At 37.9% G+C, this 26,937-nt stretch overlaps 1 protein-coding gene across 2 annotated transcripts in view; it reads left to right on the top strand.

The window, feature by feature from the left end:
* Positions 1-26,139, top strand: part of cxadr (CXADR Ig-like cell adhesion molecule) — a 60,356-nt gene extending 34,217 nt beyond the window's left edge. Inside the window, exons 2-8 of one of the 2 annotated variants that reach the window (XR_013815528.1) lie at positions 8,117-8,286; positions 14,425-14,629; positions 20,552-20,707; positions 20,832-20,954; positions 21,171-21,309; positions 23,548-25,635; positions 26,062-26,138. Coding sequence is in view for 1 of the 2 variants with exons in the window: in XM_079803903.1 (XP_079660029.1) it covers positions 8,117-8,286; positions 14,425-14,629; positions 20,552-20,707; positions 20,832-20,954; positions 21,171-21,309; positions 23,548-23,821 (1,067 nt within the window). In the remaining variant the exon portion in view is untranslated. Of the gene's footprint in view, positions 1-8,116; positions 8,287-14,424; positions 14,630-20,551; positions 20,708-20,831; positions 20,955-21,170; positions 21,310-23,547 lie in introns of both variants that reach the window. The other variant, XM_079803903.1, reaches the window with a different exon arrangement.
* The last annotated feature ends 798 nt before the right edge of the window (positions 26,140-26,937 follow it).

The following is a 26,937-nucleotide window of genomic DNA, read 5'->3' as shown; positions in this document are numbered from 1 at the left end:
GCTGAAGCTGGAGAGAATGAACGAACAACCATAAACTGAAGCGCTTAGAAGTTTAATTAACAACTAAACGCATCATATATGAGAACAATAAGATATTTATACAAAATAAATATAATATTACAACTTATATTAGCACAAAATCACGCATAGGTGAATGGTTATAACTCCTGTGGATGCTCTTCCCCTGTTTGAGAGCGTGCTGAAACTTAAGATGATCACCGGTACAGTGAAGCACTGCGGGTTATTGACTTAACGAAACACATCCTATATGACTTTAATCAGATGTTTATACTACAAAAACGTAATATTACGACTTACATATGCTTAAAATGACGCGAATGCACAAGCGAACTTGACTGTGCTGGTCAGAATGCGTTGTTGACGCTTCCCACAACAGCGCGCTGAAAAACAACTAAACCCCGAGAATTCACTACGTTTTATAACAGAAATATTCTCATTGCAGTGTTATGTATCTAGGACAGTCCCATTAGTTATTAATGCTGTGCATTTCTGTTTGAAATGCGCGCGCCAAGACAATGAAGTGCTTTCGCATCGTTAATTAACTCAACCAAACGCATCCTATATGGGATTATATACACAAAATAATAAATATAATATTACAACTTACAATGGCACAAAAGGCTGTGAATGCACAAGCAAACTTGACTGTGCTCGTCATGAAGGTGTAACTCCGTGGGCGCGCGCTGAAGCTAAAGACCGGTACAATGAAGTGCTTTACTGCATCGTTTATTAACTCAACCAAACGCATCCTATATGATATTACATACACAGAATAATAATAAATATAATATTACAACTTACAATGGCACAAAAGGCTGTGAATGCACAAGCAAACTTGACTGTGCTCGTCATGAAGGTGTAACTCCGTGGGCGCGCTCTTCCCTCAACAAACGCGCTGAAACACAACGCTCTTTTACAGCCTATTCTATTCTCATTATCATTTTATGTAGATTATAGAAGACTTGCGCTGCACATGTTGCACATAACTGTATTTTCCTTTTCGAAGTGATTCCAAACATATTTAGAGCAATTCAAACCCATCATGGTGGACAGCGCGTCTGTCTCAGCTGAAGGAAATAATACATTATCTATCGGCTTGACTATATCGGTCAAATTTTCTTATTGGACCGATAACGATAACATCAAAAATAATCATTTATCGGCCGATAACGATATGTTGCCGATATATCGTGCATCCCTAGCCCTTACACTTGAGATACGACTCTGTACTTGTGCAGTACTTGGTCATGTGACTACTAGAGGTGTAATGGTTCAAATTACTCACGGTTCGGTTTTTATCACGGTTTTAGGGTCACAGTTTCGGTACGGCTCGGTATGTGCTGTGTTCCGGGGAAAAAAGGATTACTGTCAAAAAAATAACAGCTTATGATTTTATATATATATATATTTATTTAAAGGAACTGTATGTAAGAAATGTATTTCAATTAATCATAAAATGGCCCTGATATGTCACTAGACATTAAGAAATCATGTTAATTTCAAATACTTATATCACTGACAACGGTTGTCCGGCCAAGATATTGCCATTTTAAAAGTGAAGTTGCAGCCCTCAACTTATGTTGATGTTGACATGTTGTGTTTTGGCCTGAAGCGCCACCCTCCACCTATCTACCAATCACAAAGTCAGTAGTGTTTCTGCATTCGGGTTGCCAGCTCTGCTCTAGTTACCACAGCTGCAGCTACAAACTTTTTGGATAAACAATGTCTAACTTTACGAAACCTAAACGACCTCGTTATGAATCAGAAAAACGTTGTGACAGTGTCCGAAATAAAACAAGGATTTGTATAAGAGATGCCTTTGAAAGATGGAGACGGCTGAAAACGGAGAATAATTTGAAGACTGATGCCAACGTTGCTAATTTTCTCCTGGACAGGTAAGGTTCATCTGTGTTTGGCTAACTTGTACTTAATGTAAATGGCCATTTCAGATATTCATGACAGTCGAACAAAGTTATGCATGTTCGTGAAAAGTAACGTTAGGTTAGCGCAGATGGAGGAGGTGGGTCATTGAATTGAAAAGGTAACGTTAAGGAATTGTTTGGTAAATAAAAACGGCGAGTCGTCATTGCTAACATTAGTAATGCATTATCAGAGCCCGTTTCTCTGTCATTTATGCTGGGACGCTGAGGAAAACAACATTAGCACGCCTATTATGGCAATGTGAAAACGTATTTGATTCAGTAGCCTAACGTTACCTTGGTAAAAATTATTATTCATTCGTTCTTCGCATATATAGTGGACAAAACATGCTGCAAGTTGACCTGTATAACCATTGCTAATGTTATTTAGCTTTGCTGTAATTTTACTATAGTATTTTTTCATGTGGGAATGTACTGTCACATACGAGCGTTCATATTTACGATTATATTTGGCTAATCGCCATTAGTAAATTTTTGCGATTCATAATTACTTCACAAAACATCGTTCTTGAAGCAAACATAATTAACAGAAAGAAAAAAAACTTACTGTGTACGACTCGTCACGTGCCATTGAAAGCTCCTTGTAGCAGCCTACGTTCCGGCTGGATCCTGCAGCCTAGCTGGCAACCTCGAGTCAGGGGAGGGGGAGAGGGGATACACCGGTCTACAGTAATTTGAAAGTGATTGCAGTACCAGTTTTGGCCACAGTCCTACATACAGCTCCTTTAAGTAGTTAGGTACTGAAATTGAATGCATTTCTTTGATATTTAAAGCTGTTAACTGTACTCTTACGCTGCAGAATAACTAACAAAGGATTAAAATTCATCACAATTATTTAATGACGCACAAAAAAAAAAAGTATGACAGCCCTAAAACAGATAATTAATCCCCAAAGCCCTAAAACTTGCAATTAATCGGCATAGCCGCAATTATTTTTTGGGCAATTAATCGTCAGCCAAATGTTATCATGACAGGCCTAATCTTCACAGAATAAATTAAAGATTGATCAGTTAGAGAATCTATTCAGTCAAGAGAAGTGAGTGATTTCATAATGTACGGATCCAGTACATTGATACTGTACACATGCGTTGTCTTTCTCAACTGTTTGCGCAATTTATGTGAATTTGTCCATTCAAGCTCAAGGCTTAAAAGAGAACTCAATATTTGCATGCTGTTTGAGACGCGGTTTTCCGTGTGCTCAAATCTTCATACAGCACCCAAGTTCTCTTTCACGTCTTCTTGGCTTGAATGTGTAAATTGGCATGGCTTAAAGGTGTTTAGTTTAAGCACAGAAAGCAACACGTGGTGTTCATGTCTCACCTGCACTCGGGCGTAGACATGTGCCGGTAAACGGTAATACGATATACCGCAATAATGAACATGCACAATATTGTTATCGTGGGCACTTCAAAATACCGTGAATAATTATTTATTACGAATTATTCAGATTTTTAGAATGTATTTTAAGAATACTTTACCCGTCAACCGTTTAATATGAACAACGTGTCAAAGAGGAACGCGCACTGATGTAAACAGACCGTTCATGAGCCGAGCACATGGCGGAAGGCGTGAAGACGCACTGAAGTGCACATTCACTTTCAGACAGCAGAGGGCGCTGATGGAACAGCAGAAATACAGCCGTTTCCCCAGTAATCACAATCCGGTGCTCGTCATCACATAACCTAATACTTAAAGTCATTTTCAAACTTTTTTTTTTTTTTTTAAGTTTTAAATTACATGCCCTAGATATTGTTTGAATATGTTCTGACTGTTGTTCAATCACACACTTTACAATATGGCTCCATTATTTAACATTAGTTCATTCATTAACAAACTGACAATGAAAAATACTTCTAAAGCATGTATTAATCTTAGTTAAATGTACATTTCAGCATTTAATAACACATTATTAAAATCAAAAGTTGTAACTATTATTTAATGGACCTGAGCTTACACTAACAGTTGCTTTTTTAAACTAACATTATCAAAGAAGAATAACTTCTGTAAAAATGTAGCTATTCGCTCTTTGTTAATGTTAATGCTTTAACTGGCGAGACATTATTGTAAAGTGTTACCTATTGTTCTTTATAATTCTTTAGCACTTTAATCTGTTTCAAATATTTGTTTACTTTATACATTTTTGTGTATTGCTTTATTGTATTTAAATGTTTGGTCTTTTGTTATAATAAAGTTTTTAAACCTGTTATAGTATGACAACACTTTTTTTGCAACTTTTTTTTAAATATCGTGATAATACCGTATACCGTGATAAAAGCTTCAGCAATTAATCGCAACATGAAAATTTGATACCGGCACATGCCTACTCGGGCGCTTTCAACACCCGAGTGATGACGGTGTAAATGACTGCTCATATTAGAGCATACGGCACTCACATTGAACAAAGTTTAGGGGAAGCCAGAAATGGGAAAAGCAGGAAGTCATCACCAGAAACATACATTAACCTAACTCTGTCTGTTTTACACGTTATTTTCAACAAACCATATTATAGAGGTGAATGTGTTGTCAGATTTCAGATGCACCGCGGTGCAAGTGCATGCCGAACCGTGGGTGGAGAACAGTTGGAATTTTTTTTTCAGAGGACCGTTACATCCCAGTGACTATAAGTAACTTCAAACTTATGCATGACACTTGAGATTCTGTGATATCCCATGCCGCTTTAGCAGCATCAGCTTTTCCGTATCTGTTGTTTATGTGGATTAGTATTACATATGTTTCTGCCCAGGCAGCAGATCTTGAGTCTGTTCTTGATTTAATATCTCCTCGTTTCCTTAATCTTAAGAGATTTTTATGCAGGCTTGTTCTTTGCTTTTTCCATTTCTACAGTGATTACGTGATCCCCACAATGTAGCAAGGCTTAAATTTTGTCTCTTTTAAAAGCAATTTTTCCTGCTTCAAATTTGACTGGGATATTAATTTGTTTAAATGTCAGTGTAATTTTAATATTACAGAATTTTCAGAATAGTTGTTTGGTGGTGTACTGATGGTGAAACTGTGTTCTTGTTTTGTCAGTCAAAATGGTGCCCAATAATGTGATGATGGAAAAATTAATTGTGTGTTTTATTTTGATGTGCGGATGCTGATGTTAGAAAACCTTCAGCTTGCATTTTAATTGTGTTGGTTTCACTCTTTTACCTAGTGTAGATAATCTAGTAGCACAGCACACTGATGAGAGGCCATTCAATCACATTTTCCTTCCTGGTGATGAAACATTTGTGAAATGTCACTGCTGGTGCTCTAACATACTATAAAAAGACCATCACCTGGTCTTTAGTATACAGGATTTGTATAAATGATTAATGTGCCGTTTAAGGTGATTTGAAGATCAGGTGTTGAATGAATGGTTATGATATTAAGAACAATTGTACATCTGTTGGCTCTGTTAAACACATGTTGTTATGCATGTGCGCATTGCTTATCCAATGAAAATCGCTTTTTTTATGTACAGCCATGCTTAATTGACGTTCAGTTTGTCATTCTTGTTCTGTATTCATGCTTTGCTGGTATTGATTACAGACTTCCATCAGATAAGCAAACTGTTATGTACCATTTCATTCGCATGATTACAGTTGGGTGAGGTAGTTAAGGGGGTTTTGATTTGTTGCCACGCAGTTTTAGACTGTTTTATAATTTTTGGTAAGGGAATGTTCTTTAGTCATATAAATGTAAAAATCAAACAATTGTAGTAGTAGTTTGTGTTTAGCATGGGAGTGGAGCAGTACGCTACAGGCTTTGGTACCAGATTTATGGCTCCAGATGGAGAGAGTAGGCCTAGGTGATTGAATGAAGTCATGTCCTCCACTCAGCCCTGATCTGTGCTTGAGAGCTGGCTATATTAATTAAAATTAAATGAAATGCAGCCTTCAGCCAGGGTCACCAAAGGATCCATTCGTTTAAAGAATTACTTTGATCACGGGAAAACGAGCATATATTACTGCTAATGGGGGATTTCTGAATGGCCCATGCAGGCAATATTAATTTGTTGACTGCAGTGCTGCTTTTCCTTTGAATTATTATTCCTTGTGCGCTATACACATTTCTAATATTTTTTTTCAATCCCACAAATCAAAGCGTTGGTGATACCCTTAGGGAAATTCTCACTCTGTCATAGGTGTGACATCTAAACGATCCTCTTATATAATGCGGTGTACACCCATTAGCTTCATTCAGCTGTTTTGTTTGTATTGTGTGAAATGTCCTTTTAAAAGCTGATTTACAACCAGCTCCCTGTTTGTGACTAAAGATCAGAACATCATGGCATGATCTCAGTTTAATAGCCAGAGGCAACCTCTACTATATTCTGAACTCTGTGGGAATGGCACTCCGCCTGTTTTTGATTGTTTAAAAAACTGGACTGACTTGTTCTAAAGTTTCAGCTCATCACTGTGAATGTCTGAGGGCTGAGTCAACTGAAGCTTTAGAAACCTCCCACATGTACTCAGTACTTTCATAATAACTTTTAGTTTAATGTTTTACTTATTTGTTAATTATTAGTATTTATTTATTTATTTTACACTGTTCTCTTTGAACACTCATTTTGCTGTTTAGACATGTAATGGTAATAGCAACACCATATCCTGTGCTGAAGGTGACAACTGAAGTTAGACTTTAGGTAAATTCGTATAACTTACATTTTGGACATTCATGACTAATATAGAAATGGCTTTTACTATGCAGTATCAATCAGAGGAGCTTAAATTGTCGGCCAGTCTGGATTCTGTTAGAAAAATAATAGCATTCAGGGCTCCAGACTAGCTTTTTTTTTTTACTAGGAACACTGTAGCCCCTTACTAATTCTAGGAGCACAAGTAGAAAATTTAGGAGAACAGCTTAAATCAAGCTGCAGCGCAGTTATTCACATTTCCCCCCATTTTTACTGTATTACTGACAAATGCCTTGGTAATAAATAGACTTCGAAGAAATACAATGTGCCGTTTTATTTTAAATTTGCAGGACTCCAGATTAACATTTGAGGGCAGCATTATCATTCATAATGTCTAATTAAAAATGAAAACGCAAAACGATTGAAAATTTATATTAGGAGGTGGAACTGGCAGCCACCTACTGGTTACAATGGTAATTTAATCTCGTTTTTTATTTTTAAGTAAGTGTGAGTTTTCCTACAACTTTTGGTTTTATAAATGGGGGTAAAAAATATTTTGGTCATCACATTGAAAATAAAGTTTTTAATTGCTGGAAAAAGATGAAGTATGAAGTACTTGCCAAACTTCCATGGTTACAGTTATTGTTACTACATTAAATCCATGGCGAGTGTTGATAATTTGTGGAGTGAAGCCCTCTATAACTTGTTAATTCTTGGCAATTGTTAAATGTTTCTCCTGGTTTCCACATCAGCGCTGTTTGATCTAATAGAGATCTACGGTTCATCTCGAAATTGAATGCTTCTCACTAGATCTCGAAGCGATGTTCTTAATTCTGTGATGAATTCTGTGCTGTGCTGTGTAGTAACGGTGTCACGTGATTAAGATCGGCTTGTAAAGAGCTCCAGCTTGCGGCTTGCCCTGCAGCTGCACTGACATTGGTCTGAACAGATAAACGGTCCGGGAAGTACAAACGAGTTGCTCCGTTTCGCTCCGCTTTCATTTTGATATACCATTTCTATGTTGGGCAACGTTGTGGTGGTCGCACTAGTGACAAAGTTTTGCTCGCACAGGCAGGAAAATTGGTCGCAAAACACAACCATTTAGTTGCATTCTGGAGCCGGCAGATGCTTTATTTTTTGACGCTTATGTCTAACTCTTGAGCTCTGTTGTACATTAACTCCACTGTTATCTGCTCTGTTAGTTGTCATTTTCTAAATGATGTTCATTCCAAGAATAGACGATCTCTGATTTATTCATCTTGAGCCCTAATGAGGTCACGCAACATGCAGTATGCATCTTCTCCGACCGCAGAAATCAGTCATTGAGCAGGTTTACATGCACACCAGTACGCTGATAAAAATCAGCTTATAGAAATAACCTGTTGTCTGGGTTTCCATGCAAACAATAACCCGTAAAAAAACATCTGTCCTCATATTTATAGATGCAAGTGTGATGCAAATGGTTGTTTTTGAAAATAAGCTACATCTTCATTGCTGTTAAAAAGCATCTTTTTTTTGTTGTTGTTCTATTTAGGCTCGGCCTGTGGGCTACAGATCACTTCCACTGGTCCCACATCCATTGAGAAAGCCAGCGGAGAGACTGTGAAGCTGGACTGTCAGTTTACTCTTGCTACAGAAGACTCTGGGCCTCTGGACATTGAGTGGAGCCTGCAGCCCTCCGACAACCAGAAAGAAGAGAAAGTGGTGAGCATCTCATTACAATCACATTGTCTAAAGTATGTTAGAGGAAAGCGTATTTGATGTCTCATTATTCAAAAGCCTCTGGGAGGTTTAGTTTTGACTTTGTCCCTTGTGCTCCATTGCCTCTTTTCCTGTCACAATTTCTTGTTTTCAGAAACGACAAGCTCACAAAACTAGTTTGACTCTTTGTTGTGTAAGAAGAATGGTAACATTCCTTCTGCGTCATGTGTTCACAAATGCATGAACAGCTCATGATCTAATGTTTTTAGTGTCCCACTCTGTCAAACAGGGAGCTTATTCTTCTACATCACTATTAGGACACCCCCCACCCCAAATTGAGCAGCCCTATGAAGAGAGCTTTCATAATTTGTCACATCACACCTGGGTAGGACAATTCCAATAGTGCGGATGAATCCAGTAGGGTACTTGCAACTGCTATGCATTTTCCACAAAACACTGACAAAAATTGAAACCCACTTTTTGTCAAGTCACAAATTGTCACTTGAACTGACATTTTGACATTGTTTTTGACATTAAAAATACACGAAAGAGCTCAATTCACTTTTTTGTTTGTTTTTAAAAACATCTATATAGTTTTTATAACTTTGTATTTCTGTTTTAGTTAGTATATCATGTTAAGCTAAAGCTTCAAATAAGTTTGTTTATTTATTTTTTTTAATTTCAGTTAACATTTATTTAATTTCAAGTAACAAAGATTTTTTTTTAATGGTTTTAGTTAACTATTATAACCCTGATACTTTATTTAATATGTGTCAAATACTGGTCTTTCCTCCTGACTATAAATTAAATGGGAATGAAATTAAATACAGTTTATTGTGTAAGCAAAAACGAATATATAATGCGTGACTTTTAATTATAAACCAGCTGGAAATACACCGGGACTCTTATTTTGAAATCTCGCCTTACTATTGCAGTGGCAGGAGCTCATTCAAGTTCAGATGAGGAGATAAAATATGCATTGTTACAACCGTCTAAAACATATTACTATATAAACATTGTAAAGTAAACATTGTCATTATTCATCAGCATTAGTTCATAAACAATTGCCTGGCATAAATGTGTGTTCAATTCATTGATTGTGAGCCGCTCTGGAGCGCTGGATTGGGGATGCGTGAGTGAGTCTGTAGTGTAGAGCGCGCAACAGCGCCATGTTCTCCAGCGGTTAGATCAGTTCAAATCAAATGTGCGCATTTGTTACACAGGATATCAGTTCTGACTGGATCTCTTCCCTAATTGTCCCTTCCTAACATTTTCGTCTCGTTTTTATTTGTTGACGAAAATGACCGTTGATTTTCGTTATAGTTTTTGTCATCCAACACTTGTTTTTATTTAGTTATCGTCTCGTTTTCGTCAGTGAATAAAGGTCGTTGACGAAAATTATGACACAAATTATTCGTCAACGAAATTAAAACTGGTGGAATCGTCCTAAAAGGTTGACCTTTCGTTCCACATTTTTACCTGCTTTGATCAGCATCGAGCAGGTGCTGGTTTGTGAGTACCACATCTGTCAGTGAGGGAAATGCAGCACACCACATTGGGTATTTTATGAACTAGTCCTGTTGTTTTAGTGCTCTGTGAAGTTGTTCCCTGGATGGATGTGTGTGGTTCCACATAAAGGGTCTGCGTTTGAGGTTTATTTGTTTTGGCAGCTCTTAGTTGATGTTACGTATCGATGTTTTGTGTGTTTGTGTAAGTGATTATAGGTTCACTTCACTGTGATTTGTGGTCCACAGAGGCACTGCTTTTTTTTCTTGCATCCACACAAATGCCATCTCTGTAACATAGACCATAATTAAACCGTCCCTCACTTCTTTACAAAAGGCTGATTTTGCCTTAACATTGGGCTTGCAGGTAGAGTAAGCAGCCAGATATACTGCTTGTCTACTGCAGCCCCTTCATGCAGAGATTACCTCATACTCTTTCTCTCCAGAGATTATGCATTTAGCTGGGGACAGAATTGGGTCAGAAGCCCTCGATGGTCGATCTCCCTTTGGTATCCTTGCACCTTTCTTCCTATCTTCCGCTCTCTTACACACTCTCTCTACTCCCATCTTTTTTTGTTCTCAAAGCTCCTTCATTTCTTCTGTCGTTTTACACCTAATATTTCATTCTATTTTTATCGTTCTCCCTTTCTCCTCACATTTCTGTTCCCCTCAATTGCTCAGTTTGGTGTTTGCTGGGTCGTCCTCATGGGTATAGACCCTGCACTCGTCCCCCCTCTGTTCTACCAGGCTTTGCCCCAGGACTTGAGATTTGTCTTTGACCCACTTCATCGTTTTTAATGGTTTATAAGAAGTTGAAGGTTGAACGTGGACAACGTCCATGTTTTTTGTATTTTGGAAATGTCTAACAGTTACTGTGCCCCAGTTCTTGGTCCAATGCTTTGCAATGATTTTACTCTTGCTTTGGTAGTTGTTATTATTAGAGTATTTACATATTCACTTTTTGTCAGAAATTTTTTTATAGCCTAGCTATATTGTGCTTGGAATGACAAAATATGTCCTGCCCTGTTTATGGTAGTATTGAAGTATTTTGAAGGTTTTCTTGTATAACCCAATCCTAATTTTATTGTTCACCATCATTGAAAAGTTTGGGGTCAGTAATAGGGATGCTAATGATTCATCGACAAAGGATTAATTGTTGATAATTAATTTAATTGATAAAGCTTGTCTGGTCAATTAAGCAAGGTCATCATTAGAATGTGTAGTTTTGAGGTGCATGCGGCTGATGCGCAAAACACGTGTAGCAGACACACAGACAAATTAAGCGTGTGCACCATAGTTACATAATGTATTAATGTCTTCAAGCCATGCAATGGATTAGGTAGGCCAGCCATTTATTTCGAAACACAATTAACCAAGGGTCCAAAAACACTTACAAAAGACTATTTTAAATAAATGCTGTTCTTTTTTTAAACCTTTTATTCATATTAGAATGATTTCTGAAGGATTATGTGACACTGAAGACTGGAGTAATGGCTGATGAAAATTCAGTGTCGCATCACAGAAATATATTTTAAAATATATTAAAATCGAAAACCATTATTAAAAAAAAAATTTGATCTAAGAAAAGCAGGCTTGATGAGCATAAGAAATTGTGTGTGCGTGCGCATGTATGTATGTTTGTATGTAGTTTTAAGTTGTCATGTGTCACAATATTACTATTTTACTGTGTTTTTGATCAAATAAATACAGCCTTTGTGAGCATAATAGACATTCAGAAATATATAAAAAATCTTGCTAACCCCAAACTTTTGAACGGTAGTGCATGTGTTCTGTTAACGGTTTCCCATTAGGTATCTTGATAGCGGCAAACTATAATTATTTCCATTTTATACATTTTTCTTCAGATTGGCCTTGAGCTACTAAATTAGTAAAAAAAGAAAGGGGAGTTGCATATAAAGACCTGATTGCCCAGTGTTTTGGTCCATTTTAGACATTATTTTTCATCTCTCACTTTTGATCCAAGATAAAAGAAGAGGGCTTGACACTGTACACAAACACACAAGGCTTCCTTTTGAAAGATAAAAAATAGAAACCTGTTGTTGAATATAGGAGAGAACCTTTTTAAGTACAAGAATTGAAACAATGAATCAACCTTGAATGCAGAACCCCAATTCCCAATGACTGTATTCATTGTGAAGGTCTTTGGGACACAGTGAAGTGTGAATGATTCTCTTGTTTGTGGGACGCTGCTGACGAGTTCACGGATTCCATACAAAAACTGCATTGGTCATTAGCGTTAGCATTATAGTGAAGAATGGATGGGAAATGGGGGTGACACTCACTGTATATGGCATGCACTGTGGCTCCATAATCTCTTACGCGACACCTGCGATTGCACAATAGTCCTGGTGTGAATGAAATGAGCCTGAGAGTGACAATGGGAACTACAAAACAAAAGGATTGTTTAGAAAATAGAAGTAAACAAGCATTGATTTTTATCTTGTGTTTTTACAAATAGAAATGATCCCAGTTGCTGTTTTTGTTTTCATTGGAAATTTGCATTTTCATGTATGTATGTGTAAGTGTCCAGTTAATTTGAAAGGTTTTAAATCGGCATGATTTGTCAGAGTAGTATGAATAATTTTGAATATGACATACTAACATTAAAAAGTTTGGGGTCAGTAAGATTTTTTAAAATGTTTTTGAAAGATACTCACAAATGCTGCATATATTTAATCAAAAATAAAGGGGAAAATGGTAATATTGTGAAACATTATAAAATGTAATTTATTCCTGTGAATGCAAAGCTGAATTTATTATCCATTACTCCAATCTTGAGTGTAACATGATCCTTCAGAAATCATTGTGCTGTAAAGATTTGGTGCTTAAGAAACATTTCTTGCATTGCTTAATATGTTTGTGGAAACGGTGATCCTGATATAAGTTATATCCTGTAAGTTAACATTAAAAGAGGTTTCAGGGGTAAAGTAAGTCACTTCATTGTAAATAAAAGCAGATTGCAAAGACAAACAGTTTTATACCACAAATGTGCATTTAAGAAAGTTTAATAGAGTCTTAAATAGGATACTTTATTGCTTAATTGATTTTCAATCTATCTGTATCCGTGTTTCCCAAATGTAATGGCTTTGTGATAGTTGGTGCATGCACTAGTTCCAGGTAGCATATACTGCGGTCAGAGCAGCATCTGTGGTTGTGCAGTCAAGTGTAGACACTGATGTAGACAGGCAGGCCTAGAGAAACTGCCCAGGTTCTAAAGCAGAGTGATCTCTAACACAGGTGACTCAGTGCTGCTTTGCATTTCAAACAAGCCTGATGTGGCCCTAGAGGAAGTACACACACCTACAGGCATACACGCATACACTCAAGTGTAAACAAGATGCACAAGTAAACATATGCACACTTTTTTTTTTTAACAAGTCACACTGTCCTTGAAGACTTAACTTGTAAATAGCGGTGATACTGCATACTGACCCCCACATAGTAAAGACTAACTTTTCTTAAAGTTGTGATTTGAAATTGAAGTAGCAACAGATCTTTTCTCCCAAATTGTTACATGCACCCGATAGGGGGGAAACGTAGGGCAGGAACTTGGATCTTTTCATTACTTGTTGATTTGAATTGTGAGATGTGGGCTTTGCACTCAAATGAATGCGAGCTTCACAGTAAGCTATTCTGTATACTTTGGTCTCTGCCTTGAGCAGACTTTGTTTTTACTTTTTGAATTGAAGTATGTTATATAGTACCGATATGTTGCTTCAGGCAGTTTTCCTTATTCCTTTTTTATTACATTTCAGTTATTAGACATGGAGTGTTTTACAGACGTTATTGGATGTTTCCTTGAATTCCTCTGGGCAGACTCCAGGTGGCATGTATTAGGCCTGCTTACTAAGTGATTATTTGAACATGATTCCCTTAGATTCTGCAGATGTTTGAATGTGAGAGGAAGAATAAGAGAGATTCTGCCCCCCACCCTTTCCTCAATTTTTTTCCTTCTTTGCCCATGTGCTGAATATTGTCTGATGCATTCATTAGGATTCTAAATGTGTCTCTGAGCTCTTGTTCTGTTGCCCTGAGGTGCGCTCTAAGGACTGTTGAGCTTGATGCAAGGCGCTACGGGAGGCCGCCGCCTCTCCATCGTCATGGAAATGAAGTGGTGGGGATGGGCACTGTTGAATAGATCCCATATTTTCCCTCCCATGTGGACAAGACTGCATCTGTGTTTGTACTATGCCCGTGTGTGTCTTTTAGCCAGAAACAGACCTGTACTGTCTCTTCGTAATGTAGCTTTTTGAGACGGAAGCATGTTTTGACTATTGGCTCATTTAATGTACACCTGCCCTGAGGCTGTGACACAAGGTGTTAATATTGCCCAACAAGAGCACTTTGTTCAAGTTGTAGCATTGAAAGGGCAAATATTTCACTTGTGCTGAAGGATGGTTTTGAGATAAAGAATAGCACTGTGTTTGTTTGTCTAACTGACTTTCTAGAGCAGAAAAATTTGGTTTTAATCTGAATCTGAACATTGGTTTGACCTTTCACTGACACGTATAAACAGTTTCCCATCCACAAATGCTAAGCAACATTACATCAATATAATGAGGTTTACTTACTAAAACATGATTCTCTTTTGTTGTTTTCTCATTTCTTCCCACAGGTGATTGTGTACTCTGGTGACAGGGCCTTTGAACACTATTATGATCCTCTTAAAGGGAGAGTCCACTTCAACTCCCCTGACCCCAAAAACGGTGATGCCTCCATGAACATCATGGGCCTGAAAGCCACAGATACGGGCACATATCAGTGCAAGGTGAAGAAGGTTCCTGGCATCAGCAGCAGGAAGTTCCTACTAACCGTCATGGGTGAGTGGAAAAATCAAAGCTTGTAAATGCCATAAATTGGTTATTTAACTTCTTAACCCGCACCGGTTCGTGGACGGGGGGGTTGACGGAAGTGGGGGGGTGTGTACTTTTATCTACTTTTGTTTTATACAAAATATTCAATCAACTATCACAAACTATGCATCATTTGAAAGCTAAAACACTCAAGATTCATGTTCTGAACTTGTTTTTGCAATAAATACACCAGAGAGGAAAGGGTTAAATGAAACACTAAAGGACCGGCCATGTAAACATTAGAAAAATATCAGCGTTACTCATCTTTCATCTCCTGTCGTTCAGATCAGATCGGACGAATCCAATAAACACCCGCATACATCTCTGTGTAAGAGTCCATTCTTCAAAATGCATCCCACTTTTTAATCCAAAACAACGAAAAAATAGGGAAAAAACTAAAAATCCTCCGTTGTTTGCAAGAGAGTTTTGAGTTAGCGTGATCAATCATGTCCATTTTCAATGAAATATCGATTCTATTCCGTGTCTGGCAAACTCCCCCTGCTAGAATGGCTTCTCCCACGTATTTTAAACCCTCCCCCGTCTCTCTCCTTCAATCAGAGACTCTTCTGGGATGCATCATATAGAGGAAGTGCCTTACAGGCTTGGTGAGCTGTCAATCATTGCGCCCATGGTTTTCGTTGGATAAAGGCACTCGGTGCCCAGCCAATGCCTTTTCAACAAAGGTTTGATTGATGGACTTAGTAACCAATCAAAAGGCATTATCTTGCGCAGTTTGCGTAAGTAGGCTTTGGTGAATACTGTTTGCGCGCTGGCTGCACGTTCTCCATGGCGCAACTGCAGTGGAGCGCGCTGTCTCTCACTGACACTTATTATCAGCTAAATAAGTTTTTTACACTTTGTAATCTCTGTAAATAGTTGCTTTAGTTTTTCAGTAACTATTTATCCATTATAATTAGTAGTATATTGCAGTTTATTGCAGATTTATTTGAATGAAAAACTACTCTTTACAATAGCAAATGTTCTGAAATAAATGGCCTTTTTGAAATGACGCCTAGACTTTTCTTGACATAAAAGCTCACAGAAGCTACATTACTGAGAGAATCATCCTCATATTTGAATCATGACATGATTAGACATTCAGTTTTATATTTAAGTTATTTTCAGGCTCTTAACATTAAATTATAATATTTTTTTCCCTAATTGAAAACAAAAAACAAAAAACGTGAGTCACTTACATGTATATTTACATGTATATTACTCTGTTCCCATATTACTTTGAGTTATTATGACTCTTGGGTAGCAATATTTCAAGTGTCTAGTTTAAAATAAGACCAGGTTTATGAATATAGACCATAGGGTTTAAGAGCTGCAGACATTTTCATTTGGGTATATCGTTTTCAAAAAATTCCACAAAAATGGGGCGCTTGTTAAGAGGTTAATGTCTTAAAGAATCAATCTCTAACCCTGTTTATTCAAAAATGCTTGCTGTTTTGAAAAACACCTCCCCATTGTTTTTTTTATTCTGGAAGGTGAGCTATAAAACACAAGGGAAAGTCCTGAGTGACAAAGTATTGATCTGCACCATAAACGCACAATAAAGTTTGATTTCACAGGCCTTCTGACATGCCTTGTTTCAGGGTCTGTATTGATCGCTGTCAACCGCAAATGTGACATCAGTGCTACTTCGTGTGTGAGAAATCACCTGTTCTTTGTGTTGACTAGTGCAGAGACAGAAACGCCCTAGGCAAACACTCTTGCCAAACAAGGCCATCAGATGCAACTCCCCAAACATGACGACAGTGGCGTCACTTCCCGAAACTCAATAACCACATGACCGAGATGTGTATTTGCATTACGGATGCATGAATGGCAGTAGCTGTGAGATAACAAAGAAACAGGAAAAAAAAAAAGTTTTTAATACTGAAATCCCTAAAATGCTCACACACATACACGTGTGTGTGTGTGTGTGTGTACATGCATATATACACAGACACACACACAGACATGTATACATATATATTTAACTCATTTAAGACTGCATACAGACACACACATACATATATACATGTATGCATGTACATTTAACTCGACAAAACGGGCATTTTGGTATAAATCTGTTATTGTTTGTTCAAGCGCAAAAGAGAACTCGAATTTTGACAGCACTAATATTATATTTCATTTTAGCTATAGGATCAAGATTGGATCCAGATTTTTCGCTAGTATAATTGGGTATCGACAGACAAGTGTTCAAAAGCGGTTGTTTGACATGAGTGTCAGATTGTGAGCCAGTGATTTGGTTAGGTAAAACATTTGAGTTGACTTAAAGCCCACTGATTTATTAATGTGAATGACTGTTTGGCAAGAGCCGACCTGGTGATTGGAGGTGGATCATAGTAAGACAGATGGAAGGACACAGATTGGTTGTGCTCTCAGCAGTTGATGAATGCAGCTGTTCTCTCTTCGCCTGTTCCCTTCATTGTCCACCCTCATCCTATCGCTGATGACCACAGGGACTCTGTACCTGCATTCAGAGCAGATGCTGTCTGGCTGCGTGCGTGTGTTCCTTACTAAACGTGTCTTCGTCAGAGATAGCAGTCCAAGGGCATTCACTTGAAGGGGCTGTATATGTGCTATATGCCACCTCAGAGAGACATGGCTCTGCTCTAGGGATGCAGAGAGACGCAGAGAAACTTAGTATGGTTTTAATAGGGTTTCTGCGGGTCTTAGTCTAAATTTGACCATTTACAATTTAAGGCCTTAAAAAGGTCTTAAATTGGAGCAGAAAGTCTTAAGTTCAATATCATGGCATTAAATTAGGACCCTATGTTTTTTGTGATGCAGAAAATTTGTACGGAATTGCAGAATCCATTCATTAAAATGGAATTCACTGTATAATGAGGAATTTCACGGAATTTGTAAAATTTTGGATGAATAAATCAAAAGTAGGGACAGTTCACCCAAAAATGTAAATTCTAATAAAGCGATCGAGTCCCTTCATGAAATTTGGAATAAACCACTTGATTCATATGGATTAGTTTTATGAACTCTTTATGAACTTTTTGCGTCAAAGTGGTAGTTGCTCAGACTGTCAATGGAGGGACCGAAATCTCTCAGATTTCATAAAAAATATCTTCATTTGTGTTCCAAAGATGAACGAAATCCATTTAATTTCAGTCCAGAAAAATGTAAAAATAAGTAAAACAGATTTCATAAGGCCCTAAATTTAATTGCAAAATTAAATTGCATTCACTGCAAAAAATTGTTTTTCAGTACAAATTCTAAACCAAGAATCAAGATAAATTTACTTGATGTGCAAAAGGAAGAAATTAAGTTTCTTTTTTAAAAGTTTTTAAACTAAATTTAAATTGAACAAAATTAAATGATCTTATGCTTAAAACAAGAACAAATATATGTTATTGGGTATGAAAATGACTTGCATTTTGAATTAAGTTGATTTTTATGAACCCATTGGCAGATATTTGTTCTTGTTTTAAGCATAAAATCACTTCCACAAGATCTCAAATTAAGGTATTTTTTGTCAAATTAATTAAGTCATGGAGATCTGTTGGAAATTGTATTTTCAAACTTTGAAGTGTCACTAATACAATTCATTGTGTGCTTAGACATTTACATTTAGAGAACATTTTAACGTGTTATAACCTTACACGTTTATTCCTTAAATTTTCTTTAATTAGTCTTAAAAAGGTCTCAAATTTGCCTTTATAAGACCTGCAGAAACCCTGGTTTAGGTAGATGAATATTTGTTGTTTGGTGTTGAGCATGTAGTTTACGAGGTTTGAAGACATCTGCTCAGTGTTATTAATATATTAATATAGTATTTGTTAGATTTTGAATTGGCTTTTATTTTTGTTTTAAGTTTGTTTTATTTTTAGTAATTGTATGTGCTTTTGTCATTTTTATATTTAGTTTATCAGTTCACACATATTTATCAGTTTTAGTACTTTTAGCACTTCAACTTATTTTCAGTTAGTTGCCAAGGTAACATCTCATTTTTAAGTTTGTTTTTCATGTAATATTTATATTTTATTTTAGCTTTATTTTAATTAATGAAAATAGTTTTTTAACAATAACAAAACTGCCTCTCACCTATTTATTACAAAAAATAATAATGTTCATTTAACATTGTCACTGTCCTGGGTTTCTCTTACTTTTCTCTGAACTTCAATTGCAAACGAACAATCAATAAGTGGTTGCTTAATATGCTTCTTTATTATTAACTTCTATATGCTTCTGTATGTTAATATGCTGCTTTATTATTAACTTCTAAGGTGGAAAGTCAAATCCATCCTTTTCTAGACCTTTTCTTTTTCTTTTCATGCCTTTATGCATGTGGAGTTTCATCAGGCGGTTTGACTTTTTCCTTCTTGTTTTTCTTCTCGTCTTTTTGACCAGTCGAGGATGATCACCTCAGAATACCGACACGCTTGCCTTGATCTCACTGCTAAGCTATAAAACAATTTCACCTTATTGAAAGTAATGTCTAATAATAAATTGTCCTTCTCAAAGAAGCAGATACAGATCGTTAGTATAGATGTGTGTCTGTTGGTTTAAGAAACTGCAGTAGACCATCAGTCTACACCTTGATTCCTCCTGTCCATCACCTGTCCATCACCACACAGTTAAGTTCTCCGTCAGAGGAAGCTGCTGTGCTCTGACCCCTCATCCTATTAAATTGCTGTTCAGTCCTGCCTGCTGTTAATCCTCAGGTCTCTAAGCCTGTGTCCCAACAGCCCCAGAGATCAGTTTTTACAGCTTCTATTATCAGACGATGATGTCGATGGAGACTCCAATGCCAACGCCCTGCCCAAGTTTGGGAGGAATCACAAAGAGCAACTATTGACATTCTTCTGTCTGTCCTGCCTTGTAACTCTCTCTTTCGTTGTCTCTTTGCCCTCCTTACATGGGGCTCTGTATCTGTCTCCTCCTGCTTTTAATTTGGAGTTTTGTTTGCCTTTGAATTCTCGTGTCATCTCCTGCCAAGCAAGGTGGGGGTCTGTTTGTGCAGGCTTTGGTTTCTACACAAAGCTCCCTATGTTCTCCACCCTCCCCCATCAATCTTTCATTATCTTTCCATATCTCTTTCTATCCCGCCCTCCCTTAAATACATAGATTTCAGCCACTTTTTCCCTCAAGCCTGCTGTTTTTAATGCATATCTCTTTAGAAAACACATGCTGTCTGTCTTTTACAATAGCCAGCCACTTCCCCACCCACTTCTTCTGCATTTGTTCGCTCTTTTATCTCAAGGAATGTTGACACCCACTGTGCTCTGATTTTAATTAAGTTGATTGGCAGCACCTGTAATAGCAGCAGCTGTATCCATTACCCTGATCATGGCTTCCTATGCTGTGATTAGTTATGATGTAGTGAGAATGAATATGGGTGGAGTGCGAGAGAAGGGCCTCAGGGACTCGTCCTTTATATTCGTGATGCACCATATGTGAAGCGGGAGATGATATTTCAGTCTTTAGTTGGTCAGAGTGGAATGATAATGTTTTCCTTTTTGAGATTGCCTACACATGTGGTCTCATGCATAAAACTGCTAATACTACTACTAAAAGTTCATACATACTGTGAAATTCTGTGCACAAGACTGTACACACTTTGTACAGATTATGTATGTTTATAAGTCTTCGATATCTTTTCGTTATCCTTTATATGTCTGATCGTTTCATGCATTTAAAACGTTTTTTTTTCTATTAATTTAATTTGCAAAAAGAAATGCATTCTATAGTATTTTTCCATTATTAATATTATTTTATTATAAATCATGTTCTTGAAGTGATTTGTATTGCTTCCTGTCAAGTCTACATGTCATTTGGAAAAGTTGCAATGTAACCTTTAGATATGAGACGACCTAGTAGTTTTGTTTTACTAACTTTCTCTCCTTCCTATTCCCTTTCCCTCAGTGCGGCCCTCTAAACCCAGATGTTATGCAGAGGGTCCAACTCAGGTGGGGAAAGGCATGGTGTTGAGGTGTAGCTCTGTGGAGGGCACACAGCCGCTGCAGTACATCTGGGAGAGAACCACAGGCAATAAACTACTGCCACCTCTGGCAGTCCTCGGTAAGGTCCTTTTACTTGTGTACCCTGAAATAAGTTTTTTTTTTTTTTTTCAGAGTTTTGATAAACCGTCATAACTGTCAGGTGATACAGTTAAAATGAAGAATCTGTCTCCTGCTGTGCACAGATCCAGTCGGAGGCACCATGAGTCTGAGGAACGCCACTGAGGCATTTTCAGGAACGTACCGATGCCTTGCTAAAAATCGTGTTGGAACGGAAGAGTGTACGGTGGTGGTCAATGTCGCACAACGTGAGTCTTCACAAGTCTGCCCTATTCTGCTTTAAACATTGAAGTAGCTGAGTAAATAGCTAAATACAGTAGCTGAGTTTCAACTTGCATCTAAGATGCTTTCTGTCTTTCCCTTATTATCTGATTACTATAATATGGTGAATGGGCTTATGGGTTATGTCCTAGACTCTAAACCTGTGCATCTCAATAAAAGTCCCTCTTTCTGGCCCTTTCCAGCCCCTAACACAGCCGGTGTCATCGCAGCTGCAGTAATCAGTGTTCTAGTGCTTCTCATTCTCCTCGCCCTCATCGTGTTTTGCTGCTGCCGTGCCCGCCAAAAGAAGAAGTATGAGAAGGAGATCTCTTATGAGATCAGGTACTACACACACTCTTGACCATAATGTTCTAAACAGTCAGTTGCCTTCTGGTGTAAGTTTAGTCATTTCTGTGAACCTTTTCCCACAAGACCCCAGAAACGCACTCAATTAAAAAAAAAAACCTGCTTTTCCTAACTGACATAATGTCTGGAGCCAACAGTCTTCAGTCTAATAACGAAAGGAACAAGAATGAAAGATAAAGGGAGTCTTGACCCAGATGCCATTTGGTACGTGTCACTGTCCCCGTGTCTGTTGGATTCACTCAGCCTCTATTCAATCACAGGCCTCCCCCGCATTTACTGATGACCAAACAAAGCTGATGGCCAGTGAAACTGGCTAACGGTGTGATCACCCTTCCCCTCTCACCCTACTTCTCTTCAAACGAAAGGCTGGTGTAATCAGTTCTGTGCGTTTGTTTGTTCAGTCGATTCCTGTTCTATCAATGCCTCTCCCCTCTGTCCCTCTCTCGCTCCCCCGGCCTATTGAAATGGCATTCCTCACTGTGAAGGGGCAGGCTGTGGGTCAGGCCCTTTATTAGGCCCCCCTGGACCCCAGAGCTGGACTCTCTGTCTGGGAGCCATGCGCTGCCTCACTTAGGCCATGACAAAAGAGGATTATCCAAATAAGCCAGTTTCTCTTAGAAGAGACCCTGCTGTCTCTCTCTCTTTCGCTGTGTTCTGTGCTGAAATTGATTATTGCTGCTGATTACTTGTTAATTTGGAGTATGAGGGAAGAGCAAGGCCTGATGGGCTTCACTGGAAATCCCTCCATACTCTTATTCAGCCACTCTGAGGCCTGAGTGCCTAAGCACCAAAACGAATCGAACAAATCTTGACTCAGCTGCAATTCTAGCCTCATTGTGCCCCCTTACTGCCTCTGTCAAAGTTTGATTGTACGGCAGAAAGAGATGTTTTGTTTAGCTTGACCTGTCCAAAATGTTCCTTCTAACCCTTTTAACCAGGAAAAAGTTGCGCACAGTGCTTTCAAACCCAACAAAAATTGTTTTATTTCAGTATTGTTTAGTTTCATTTTATTTTTTGGAATAAAATATACAGTTCCATTTTGTAGTTTGTAGTTAATCAAAGAATCCCCAAAAAATGAGTACAGTTATTTTTAATCGTAACATTTCACAATATTACTGTATTTTTTATTAAATAAATGCATCCCTGGTGAGCATAAGATCTTACAGACACCAAACTTTTGAACGGTAGTATATTAACAAAAATGCATAATCTTAAAGGTCCAGTTTTTCCTGTGTTTTTGAAGCTTTGATCGTGTTTACAGTGTGCAATATAACATGTGTTCATGTTTCGCGTGTAAAAAAAACACAGTATTTTTCACACAATTTACTTCTCTGTATACTGCTGTTTTCACTGTCCTAAAAACAGCCTGATGATTTCCTTGTTCTATGAAGTCCCTCCTTCAGAAATACGTAACGAGTTCTGATTGTGCCAGCGGTTCCCGTGTTGTGATTCGACAGCAGCTTAGCGCACGTTGCCCGGAAAGGTCACGCCTCTTACCATAACGGGGAGATGCATGCGCTCAATGTTATTGAAAACATGTCTATATTACCGTATCAATTTGAGCCGGAATAAGCCCCGGAGAATATCAAAGAGAAATGAAAATAACTGCGTCTCGACGACATGGCGACAAACACACTCTACAAACGCAACACTTCCTCTTCTCCACGTGGGAGAGCAACAAGACCACGCCCCCTTTTTTGCATATTCTTGTGGGCGGAGGTTAGTCAACAAACTGTTCTACTGACGTCATTAAAGCAGGAAGTACAGGGATGTAGTCCCAACCGGCCGTTCGCTGTAGGCTTTGAAAGGGAACTTCTGTTAAATAAAATATCTCACTTGGCATTGAACTTTGAGCTTTATAATTTTACAGGTATTATTTATGCTCTAACAGCAACATTACACACTAACTAAAGTTTGAAAAATGGGATCACGAAGAACAGGACCTTTTAATGTTTAAAAACACTTTTGTCTGCCATATCAAACTCATGTGGTGCAAGTCATGTGATCTAACCAATATGCAGAAACAAACAAAAAGATTAAAACATGAGATTATATTATAGAGAGAACCCATGTCAGGTGATTCGATGTCAGATTATTTGACCTTTTATTATTCATCATTATTATTAAGGTAAGATTAGTTATTTCACCCTTGTTTTTTAAGAAATCTCTGACAGATTTTTAATGGAAACTTTTTCCCTCATTTCCTTCCCACAGAGAGGATGTCCCCCCTCCAAAGAGTCGTGTTTCTACCGCACGCAGTTTCACCAGTGTGGGCAGCCAGCGCTCCTCTCTGGGCTCCATGTCTCCTTCCAATCTGCATGAGTACACCAAGTCTCAGTACGATAAAATACCCTCTGATGAGTACGAGAGGCCCCCTAGCCACGCCCCTATTCCCCCGCCCAGCAGGATGGCCGGTCCCAACCTCAGCCGCATGGGAGCCATCCCCGTCATGATCCCTGCCCAAAACAGGGATGGGTCCATTGTGTAAAGCTGATCTGGGATCAGTCTCTGCACATTTTGACTGTCACTTCTATTCTATTCATTGTTCTACCGGAATTTGTGAAGGAGCAAATGAAGGTCTCTGCAGAGAGATCAAAGTGAGCTGAAATCCGATGAAATCAAATTTGACTTCCAGAACTTTAACAAACATTCACAAACTTTATTCAGCAGGATGCGGAAAGGTGATTGATTTGCCTGCTCCTGTTTTGTAAATAATGCAGTGCATGATGGTTTTTGTTTTCTTTTTAAAAATAGAACGCCCTATCTAATGTAAGGCACTTGAATTGTTTGCCTATTAAGTTTCCTCCAGAGATGAAATGAACCTGAAATCAAACTAAATTAAATGTATGTGGTACAACCCATAGTTTGCTGTTTTAGAAGCTGCTTCTTATTCTTTATTCAGTTTTTTTAACATTTTAAGGCAACTTTTAAACCATTTATCTAGGACAATTATTTTCTCTACAAAAAACTGTCAAAAATGTACTCAAAGGTCTGCGGAATTTATGTGGGTTGGCTTTGGTTTCTGGATGAGATTGTTTTTAAAAAAGATGACAGAATTTGTTTGGATTGAAGGCTATTTACATGCGATCTGTATATATTAATATGAAATTGATTTATATGAAAATGAGCTAATACTGTGACTACTAGCCTGCTTTGATTTCTTTCTTTTTTTATGGACCATTTGGCAGTTTTAAACCACAATCGGTACATGTCAGAGTGATTAGATTACAAACCTCTGATTGGTCATTAGATTGGCTTGTGACCCCCAAAGCTCCACCTCCACCTCGTCAAAATAAGATTAAAGGGTTTATTTCAAAAGATGCTTAAGCTGGGTGGTAAAATGCGGTTCATTGAGCAATCAGACTTAGGTAAGTTTAAAGACTAACGGCCACCACCACTTCTCTGTGCCAGCCAGGCCAGAAAAGCTGATCACAGATGTCTCTGATTAAAGAGCTGCATAATGCGCAGACTTCAACAAGAGATGCTAATCCTAAACCTGCATTTGGCTTGGCAACAGCACATCTTGCTTCTAAAGCCAATTGTCAGTTTGATGTGTTGGTTTGCAGTCTTGTTTTACATCACATCAGTTTAAACCAATTGAATAAGGTCAATTTAAACAGATGATCATCCATAGATTTATAATATTTTTTTATGAATAGTGTATTAATTAGGTTTAGTATGAATATGATTTCTTAACACTCTTAAGTCACTGTTTTCACCGTAATGCCCACCTGTCATGAAGAAACGTTACAGTCCTCATGGTGTGGATCACTGTACATTTTATTTCGCAGGGTCACCCTAATGTTCACTCGGTGCCTTTTTTAACTTTGGGTGTAATGAACAGGTGTATCATCACACGATGAGTGAGCAGTGTAAGGTAAATAATACATGAACAATTCCATCAGTTTTTTAGTACATATTGATTTGTGATTTGTAATGCACAATTTAACATTATATGATTTGTTGCCAGTGTCTGTGCAACAAATATTGCTCTATATTGATATGTATAATGAAGGTTTTTGCTGGTTTTGGTTTAACGGGAGAGTATTGTGTATGACAACTATACGCTTGTCTGTGTCTCTCTGTCTGTTGTATACAAAAGCAGCCTTTTCACAATCTGCTTGTCTTTTGTCCAGGTTTCCTGTTGAATGTGTAAATATATTTACTGTAAATGTTGGGTGCGTTTGATTGTGTTTGTCTTTACGTCTGTACTGTGTTGCCGTTTGGGTAGCACTCTCTAAGGCTGCAAATGTGATGAAGGACATGAGGATGATCAGGCTAATCATCCACCATCTGGATAAGGTATTATTAACATTTATTATACATATGTTGTCATTACCTGAAAGCACACGCACTCATGATTTCTCTGGGCTTTTATTTATTAAGCCTCTAAGAATAGGGGTGCTGTCACAGGATCAGTTCAGCTTGTTTAAACGCGGAGACTAATGCCAGTGTAAACAAGGAAATCTGATCCTTGATCAGCAAACCTTTACCTGCTAGCTGTGCAAATCGGCTTCTTGGAACCGAATGATCTGTTTTCTGTTTGGATGGGGCCCATTTAGTATTTCATAAAAGTAGAGGTTAGGCCGGTTCTCTGTGCCATTTAAAGAGATGGTGAACTCTCCTTACTAATAAGAGACAACCAATGATATTAACTGTAGATGTTTTCTTTTGAAAAAACTGTACTAATATTACATAACTTTTTTTCTTCTCTTCCTGTTTGTTCAGTTTGCACATCATGTAAAAGCTTCCTTTTATTTTTGTGTGCTTTTTTTTTTAAATAAAAATGAAATGGCTATTATTCTACACGGGCTCTCTGAGATCATTCCCTCCTCTGCGTCCTGCTCTCTGCAGGCTACCGGCGATGCTGTCGCTTTTCAGAGTGATTAATTTTAATCTCCTGTTGATTTCCACCTCTAACTCCAGGTGAGGCCATTCTCTCGTCGCCTAATGACCACAATTAATCAATGACTCGCAAAAGCACCGGCGGCTTCGCTGACCAAGAGCAACAGAACCTGAAGCGATGGCCGTTTCTGTGCGAGTGAAAAGTCCGCAGCTCGCTGCATGTGGAGCGATGCCCTTGAGGGTGCTTCATAAAACACATTGCCTGAGTCAGTCAGCCAAGTCATTGCAAATAACTAATTTGTACCGCAAGCTCAGCCGTTGTGCCAGTTTAAGAGAGGTGAAGCAAAGTGTAGAAATGGGTGATGAATTGCTGTGCTTAGCTTTGATTAGGCTAGGGTCAAATCACTTTTGATTTAAATTTACAGATTAAATTAGTTGTGTGCGGATTCAAACAAATCAACAAGTGAATTATTCTCTGTTATAGTTGAAAAAAGTGCTTTCCGTTTAGTAAGGAAGAGAAAAAAAATGCAAATCTGAAATCTAGTGTCACAATTTTGTAGGCCAACCCAGAAGTTAGCATCGCCCTGATTCCCTCCACAAAAACCCAATAGGATTTTCCCTTTTGGATTACTGCAGAAAATTACCTCTGCGACCAACAAAAGTTTATGATCCTTACACCTTTTTTACATTATTATCTTCACAAATGAATACAGCTTTTATGAATTTTGAAGCCTAAATACAATTGCCAGAAGTAAAAAG

Source organism: Gobio gobio (genome assembly GCF_949357685.1).
Source record: "Gobio gobio genome assembly, chromosome: 22".
NCBI lineage: Eukaryota > Metazoa > Chordata > Actinopteri > Cypriniformes > Gobionidae > Gobio > Gobio gobio.
Note: the sequence above shows the minus strand (reverse complement) of the source record. Positions and strands in the feature narration are given on the sequence as shown.